Consider the following 8,693-nt stretch of genomic DNA (forward strand, 5'->3'; position numbering starts at 1 on the left):
TTAATGATTTGAAGAAATTCAATACCTATTACTAAATATGTATATACAAGCAAATCTACTTTATACCTGATTGTCTAATTCTTCCGAATGCACTGCCGTTATGGCTTTATGTCAACTTCAGCAAGATGAAGAAGGTTAATTATCTTAAATATTTGATGTTAGTGATTTGTAGAAATTCAATATCTGTTGCTAAATATGTATATACAAGAACATCTACTTTATACCTGATTGTCCAGTTCTTCCGATTGCACTGCCGTTATGGCTTTTTGTCAACTTCGGTAAGATGAAGGAAGCTAGTTAACTTAAATAAGTTTCATTAATGATTTAAAGCAACTCTATATCGACTGCTAAAAGTGTATATGCAAGAAAATCGACTTTATAACTGAATATAAGATTGTCGAATTCTTCCAAATGCACTGCCGTTATGGCTTTATGTCATCTTCGGTAAGATGAAGGAGGCTAGTTTACTTAAATAAGTTACATTAATGATTTAAAGCAAATCAATATCGATTGCTAAATATGTATATACAAGAAAATCTGCTTCATACCTGAATGTAAGATTGTCTAATTCTTCCGAATGCACTGCCGTTATGGCTTTATGTCATCTTCGGTAAGATGATGGAGGCTAGTTAACTTAAATATTTGATGTTAATGATTTGAAGAAAGTCAATATCTATTGCTAAATATGTATATACAAGAAAATCTGCTTTATACCTGATTGTCTAATTCTTCCGAATGCACTGCCGTTATGGCTTTATGTCAACTTCAGCAAGATGAAGAAAGTTCATTACCTTAAATATTTGATATTAGTGATTTAAAACAACTCAATATTGACTGCTAAATGTGTATATACAAGGAAATCTACTTTATACCTGATTGTCTAATTCTTCCGATTGCACTGCCGTTATGGCTTTATGTCAACTTAGGCAAGATGAAGAAGGTTAGTTACCTTAAATATTTGATGCTTATGATTTGAAGAAAATCAATATCTATTGCTAAATGTGTATATACAAGCAAACCGACTTCATACCTGAACATAAGATTGTCGAATTCTTCCAAATGCACTGCCGTTATGGCCTTGTGTCAACTTCGGTAAGATGAAGGAGGCAAGTTAACTTAAATAAGTTACATTAATGATTTAAAGCAACTCAATATCGACTGCTAGATGTGTACGTACAAGAAAATCGACTTTATAACTGAATATAAGATTGTCGAATTCTTCCAAATGCACTGCCGTTATGGCTTTATGTCATCTTCGGTAAGATGAAGGAGGCTAGTTTACTTAAATAAGTTACATTAATGATTTAAAGCAAATCAATATCTATTTCTAAATATGTATATACAAGAAAATCTACTTTATACCTTATTGTCTAATTCTTCCGAATGCACTTCCGTTATGGCTTTATGTCAACTTCAGCAAGATGAAGAAGGTTAATTTCCTTAAATATTTGATGTTAATGATTTGAAGAAATTCAATATCTATTACTAAATATGTATATGCAAGAAAATCGACTTTATAACTGAATATAAGATTGTCGAATTCTTCCAAATGCACTGCCGTTATGGCTTTATGTCATCTTCGGTAAGATGAAGGAGGCTAGTTAACTTAATTAAGTTACATTAATGATTTGAAGCAACTCAATATCGACAACCAAATGTGTATATACAAGAAAATCGACTTTATACCTAAATATAAGATTGTCGAATTTTTCCAAATGCACTGCCGTTATGGCTTTATGCCAACTTCAGCAAGATGAAGAATGTTAATTATCATAAATATTTGATGTTTATGATTTGAAGCAACTCAATATGGACTGCTAAATGTTTATATACAAGCAAATCGACTTTATACCTAAATATAAGATTGTCGAATTCCTCCAAATGCACTGCCGTTATTGCTTTATGCACACTTCAGCAAGATGAAGAAGGTTAATTAACTTAAATATGTTAAATTAGTGATTTAGGGCAACTCAATATCGCCTGGTTAATGTGTATATACAAGCAAATCGACCTTATACCTAAATATAAGATTGTCGAATTCCTCCAAATGCACTGCCGTTATGGCTTTATGTCAACTTCAGCAAGATGAAGAAGGTTAGTTAACTTAAATATTTAATATTAATGATGTAAAGCAACTCAATATTGACTGCTAAATGTGTGTATACAAGAAAATCGACTTTATACCTGAATGTAAGATTGTCGAATTCTTCCAAATGCACTGCCGTCATGACTTTATGTCAACTTCAGTAAAATGAAAAACGTTAAATAACTTAAATATTTGATGTTAATGATTTGAAGCAACTCAATATCGCCTGGTTAATGTGTACATACAAGAAAATCGACTTTATACCTGAATATAAGATTGTCGAATTCTTCCAAATGCACTGCCGTTATGGCTTTATGTCAACTTTAGCAAGATGAAGAAGGCTAACTAACTTAGATATTTGATGTTAATGATTTGAAGAAATTCAATACCTATTACTAAATATGTATATACAAGAACATCTACTTTATACCTGATTGTCCAATTCTTCCGATTGCACTGCCGTTATGGCTTTATGTCAACTTCAGCAAGATGAAGAAGGTTAATTATCTTACATATTTGATATTAATGATTTAAAGCAACTCAATATTGACTGCTAAATGTGTATATACAAGAAATTCGGCTATATACCTGAATATTAAGTATTCGAATTCTTCCGAGTGCACTGCCGTTATGGCTTTATGTCAACTTCAGCAAGATGAAGAAGGTAAATTATCTTAAATATTTGATACTAATGATTTAAAGCAACTCAATATTGACTGCTAAATGTGTATATACAAGAAAACCGAATTTATACCTGAATATAAGATTGTCGAATTCTTCCAAATGCACTACCGTCATGGCTTTCTGTCCACTTCAGTAAAATGAAGAAGGCTAATTAACTTAAATATTTGATGTTAATGATTTGAAACAACTTAATATCGACTGCTAAATGTGTATATACAAGCAAATCGACTTTATACCTGAATATAAGATTGTCGAATTCCTCCAAATGCACTGCCGTTATAGCTTTATGCCAACTTCAGCAAGATGAAGAAGGTTAATTATCTTAAATATTTGATGTTAGTGATTTAAAGCAACTCAATATCGACTACCAAATGTGTATATACAAGCAAATCGACTTTATACCTGAATATAAGATTGTCGAATTCCTCCAAATGCACTGCCGTTATGGCTTTATGCCAACTTCAGCAAGATGAAGAAGGTTAATTATCTTAAATATTTGATGCTAATGATTTGAAGCAACTCAATATCGACAAGCAAATGTGTATATACAAGAAAATCGACTTTATACCTGAATATAAGATTGTCGAATTCCTCCAAATGCACTGCCGTTATGGCTTTATGCCAACTTCAGCAAGATGAAGAATGTTAATTATCTTAAATACTTGATGTTTATGATTTGAAGCTACTCAATATCGACTGCTAAATGTGTATATACAAGCAAATCGACTTTATACCTGAATATAAGATTGTCGAATTCCTCCAAATGCAATGCCGTTATGGCTTTATGCCAACTTCAGCAAGATGAAGAAGGTTAATTATCTTAAATATTTGATATTAAGGATTTGAAGTAACTCAATATCGACTGCTAAATGTGTATATACAAGCAAATCGACTTTATACCTGAATATAAGATTGTCGAATTTCTCCAAATGCACTGCCGTTATGGCTTTATGCCAACTTCAGCAAGATGAAGAAGGTTAATTATCTTAAATATTTCATGCTAATGATGTTAAGCAACTCAATATCGACTACCAAATGTGTATATACAAGCAAATCGACTTTATACCTGAATATAAGATTGTCGAATTCCTCCAAATGCTCTGCAGTTATGGCTTTATGCCAACTTCAGCAAGACGAAGAAGGTTAATGATCTTAAATGTTTGATGTTTGTGATTTGAATCCACTCAATATCGACTGCTAAATGTGTATATACAAGCAAACCGGCTTTATACCTAAATATAAGATTGTCTAATTCTTCCGAATGCACTGCCGTTATGGCTTTAAGTTAACTTCAGCAAGATGGAGAAGGTTAATTACCTTAAATATTTGATGTTAATGATTTGAAGAAAATCAATATCTATTGCTAAATATGTATATACAAGAAAATCTGCTTTATAACTGATTGTCTAATTCTTCCGAATGCACTGCCGTTATGGCTTTATGTCAACTTCAGCAAGATAAAGAAGGTTAATTACCTTAAATATTTGACATTAATGATTTAAAGCAACTCAATATTGACTGCTAAATGTGTATATACAAGGAAATCTACTTTCTACCTGGGCCCGAATCGCGGCATTCGTGATCGAGCGAGCTATTGTATCGTAACAAATTTCGTGACGTTTCGAGTAGCCGGATCGCCGCACTCGATACGAAGCGAATCTAAATTAGCTCACTGTAACAGCCCTGGCCTCTGTACAAATGGCATTTACGAAGTGTCAAATTGTGAAATCAAAACAAAAGAAATCAAAACAAAGAAAGTTGTTGAAGCCGCGCTAAATTTTTTTAAAAAGGTGAAATACTATTGTTTTATCAAAAGTGATGAATCCGATAATTTTTTTATATTCGTCTTCGGAATCTGAGGAAGAAAACGTGCAGCAAGTCATAAGGAACCGAATGCGAGACAAAAGCAATCCCTTAACATTGCCGGAGGCAGCGTAAGGAATTAGAATTGTGTACAAATTAATTTCAATTGCCTACATGTTTATATTTACAGCTTCAGGAAACGGTTCAGACTCTCTAAAAGTGCATTTAACTATGTATTGGCTGAACTCAAATTTGAAGGGCATTTGTCAACCGCAGTGCCACCAATGATTCAACTGGGAGCGACTTTGTCCCTTTTGGCCAGTGGTGGCTACCAGCACTTGGTGGGAAATGACTTTTTGATAGGTATATGTCAAAGCACTATTTGCAAAATAATCAAAAATGTAGTCAGCGAAATGGAAACAAAGTTGTGCCCCCAATTTATTAAATTCGTGCCCGACAATCTTTCGGAATGCACGAAATCGTTTGTTGAAAAATACAAAATTCCTGGAGATAAGATTAGAGCTTTTATTTTGAGTACAATGTAGCGCTTTTAAAGCTGAAGTATACTTAACATATTTAAATATATGTTTATGCATGCAGTTATTGGATGTATTGATGGCACGCACTTTGGGCTGCAAAAACCAACGTTAAATGAGCACATGTTCTTCAACAGGAAAGGATACCATAGCCTCAACTCAATGATAGTAGGTTGCATATAAAATGTACGCACATACACATACGTATACTTATAAACTTTAATTTAATTGCAGATATGTGACCATGAATACCGCATTTTAGCCATTGACTCAAAGTATGGTGGAGCCGCACACGATTCCTTTGTGTGGAAGCATTCGGCACAACGAAAGTTTTTGGAGGAGCAATTTAACCAAAATAACGTCAAAAATGTTTGGCTTTTAGGTAATATAACTTTTTATTGTACTGTTATGCATATATGTACCTAAATTTAAAATGCATTTTTCGTAAATCAATAGGAGATTCGGGTTATCCCTTGGAGCCGTGGTGTTTAACACCATTCAGGAACCCTGAAGAAGGGTCTACTCAAGCTAGGTTCAATGAGGCTCATTCTAAAGCTCGCTGTGTGGTTGAAAGAACCATTGGTATCCTAAAGGGCCGTTGGAAAATTCTCAGCAATGACAAGAGAAGCCGTTACAAACCTGAAAAAATGGCACAATTCGGGAATGTATGTGCAGCGTTGCATAACATTTGCATACATTTCAAAGATGCGTCGTATTGCAGACATTATGCAAGTGAAACTATCAACACAGAAGTGGATATGGGAAACGAAACTCATTTAACCAAAATTGGACACAAAATTCGAAATCAAATAATGTTGGCGCTAGAAAATACAATTTGAATAAAACAAGTGTATATATGTTTATTATTATTTGTATGTATATTTATTTATTTTTTTTAAGGCTTCTAATTGTATTCGGTTAATTTGCAGCTCTATTGCTTTGACTTCCATATTAGCTTTGTGAGCTTCCTCTTTCATTTCCATCGACCTCTCCTTCAAAGCTATAAGCTTGTCTAGTTTTTCGCCTATACTCTGCTGGTAGCTTTCAAACGCGATCATGTTTTCTTTAATGAGGGCCAGCTTTTCATCGGCAGCATCCTGTTTGCTCCTCTTCGTAGCGCTGCGACTAATAGAGGGTTTCGGTGGAACGTCGTCTTCGTCACTATGTAAAAGCTCTGCCATAAGCTTTTCGACAGGCTCTTTTTCAGGGGTGGAGTTACCAAAAGTTCTTACTTCTCCCAGGCCTTCTACCGCAACGTCCATGCCGGTAGCCTGAAGCAGTTGCTCCTCTGCTGTTGTTAGGTACTTTTCTTCGTAAGGACCACCACCAGTTCGCTGCTTCGACGCTTTGTTGAAAGACAACTTCCTTTTGACGTTGTGCTTTTGATCAGCAAATACCTATGTAAGTGTATATGTATATAGAAAATAACATTTGTGTTAGTAAATTTGTTAAGACACTTATCAAAAGAGGAAATGCATGGAGATCTACGTACTTTCCGCCAAGACTTAGCATCCTTCATTGGGGGACCGGCCGCATTAAGCTGGACCGCCAAGGAGTCCCACAATTTATTGGCAGCAGCTTTGCCCTGACCACAATTCGGCAACATATTTTTGGCCAAATCTTGATGCCGAAGCATGTATTCGGCCATTAAATTTTTTTGTCTCATGTTGATTTTATTAACATTTGTCCTAAAAAAATGATTCTATTTATAAAATAGTCAATAACATAAACGTTAACTTACATTTTATTTGATTTTTTCTGAGTAGACTCACGACATTTAAAAACTTTTGAATTAACGATTGCAAATTATCAATCGAATGACATTTCGTTAGGTTCGTTTGAATTACAACTCGTTATCGAATGACAGAATGTCAAATTTCGAACGAGTGTACTCGATAACGAGTGCCGCAATCCGAAAACTGGAAATTTCGAACAATTTTACTCGTTCACGAATGCCGCGATTCGGGCCCTGATTGTCTAATTCTTCCGATTGCACTGCCGTTATGGTTTTATGTGAACTTCAGCAAGATGAAGAAGGTTAGTTACCTTAAATATTTGATGTTAATGATTTGAAGAAAATCAATATCTATTGCTAAATATGTATATACAAGAAAATCTTCTTTATACCTGATTGTCTAATTCTTCCGAATGCACTGCCGTTATGGCTTTATGTCAACTTCAGCAAGATGAAGAAGGTTAATTACCTTAAATATTTGATGTTAATGATTTGAAGAAATTCAATATCTATTGCTTAATATGTATATACAAGAAGATCGACTTTATACCTGAATATAAGATTGTCCAATTCTTCCGAATGCACTGCCGTTATGGCTTTATGCACACTTCAGCAAGATGAAGAATGTTAATTATCATAAACATTTGATGTTTATGATTTGAAGCAACTCAATATGGACTGCTAAATGTTTATATACAAGCAAATCGACTTTATACCTAAATATAAGATTTTCGAATTCTTCCAAATGCACTGCCGTTATGGCTTTATGCACACTTCAGCAAGATGAAGAAGGTTAATTAACTTAAATATGTTAAAGTGGTGATTTAGGGCAACTCAATATCGCCTGGTTAATGTGTGTATACAAGCAAATCGACTTTATACCTAAATATAAGATTGTCGAATTCCTCCAAATGCACTGCCGTTATGGCTTTATGTCAACTTCAGCAAGATGAAGAAGGTTAGTTAACTTAAGTATTTAATATTAATGATGTAAAGCAACTCAATATTGACTGCTAAATGTGTGTATACAAGAAAATCGACTTTATACCTGAATGTAAGTTTGTCGAATTCTTCCAAATGCACTGCCGTCATGACTTTATGTCAACTTCAGTAAAATGAAGAACGTTAACTAACTTAAATATTTGATGTTAATGATTTGAAGCAACTCAATATCGCCTGGTTAATGTGTATATACAAGAAAATCGACTTTATACCTGAATATAAGGTTGTCGAATTCTTCCAAATGCACTGCCGTTATGGCTTTATGTCAACTTTAGCAAGATGAAGAAGGTTCATTACCTTAAATATTTGATATTAGTGATTTAAAGCAACTCAATATTGACTGCTAAATGTGTATATACAAGGAAATCTACTTTATACCTGATTGTCTAATTCTTCCGATTGCACTGCCGTTATGGCTTTATGTCAACTTAGGCAAGATGAAGAAGGTTAGTTACCTTAAATATTTGATGCTTATGATTTGAAGAAAATCAATATCTATTGCTAAATGTGTATATACAAGCAAACCGACTTCATACCTGAACATAAGATTGTCGAATTCTTCCAAATGCACTGCCGTTATGGCCTTGTGTCAACTTCGGTAAGATGAAGGAGGCAAGTTAACTTAAATAAGTTACATTAATGATTTAAAGCAACTCAATATCGACTGCTTGATGTGTACGTACAAGAAAATCGACTTTATAACTGAATATAAGATTGTCGAATTCTTCCAAATGCACTGCCGTTATGGCTTTATGTCATCTTCGGTAAGATGAAGGAGGCTAGTTTACTTAAATAAGTTACATTAATGATTTAAAGCAAATCAATATCTATTTCTAAATATGTATAT

General features: G+C 33.9%; 2 protein-coding genes across 2 annotated transcripts; one reads left to right on the forward strand and one right to left on the reverse strand.

Annotated features, from left to right (window-relative positions):
• Window positions 1-4,663: 4,663 nt before the first annotated feature.
• On the forward strand, window positions 4,664-5,948 carry LOC120779385 (putative nuclease HARBI1). The gene is made up of 5 exons (XM_040111581.1): window positions 4,664-4,704; window positions 4,764-4,936; window positions 5,174-5,277; window positions 5,344-5,491; window positions 5,566-5,948. Exons 1-5 carry the CDS (start codon window positions 4,664-4,666, stop codon window positions 5,946-5,948), a joined length of 849 nt encoding a protein of 282 aa, XP_039967515.1.
• A 56-nt stretch (window positions 5,949-6,004) lies between these two features.
• Window positions 6,005-6,745, reverse strand: LOC120779386. The gene is made up of 3 exons (XM_040111582.1): window positions 6,602-6,745; window positions 6,054-6,506; window positions 6,005-6,010 (listed from the first exon to the last, which is right to left on the reverse strand). The coding sequence occupies exons 1-3, from the start codon at window positions 6,743-6,745 to the stop codon at window positions 6,005-6,007; spliced, it is 603 nt and encodes a 200-aa protein (XP_039967516.1).
• Window positions 6,746-8,693: the final 1,948 nt, after the last annotated feature.

This window comes from Bactrocera tryoni, unplaced genomic scaffold, assembly GCF_016617805.1.
Source record: "Bactrocera tryoni isolate S06 unplaced genomic scaffold, CSIRO_BtryS06_freeze2 ctg7180000342927_QRY, whole genome shotgun sequence".
Lineage (NCBI taxonomy): Eukaryota > Metazoa > Arthropoda > Insecta > Diptera > Tephritidae > Bactrocera > Bactrocera tryoni.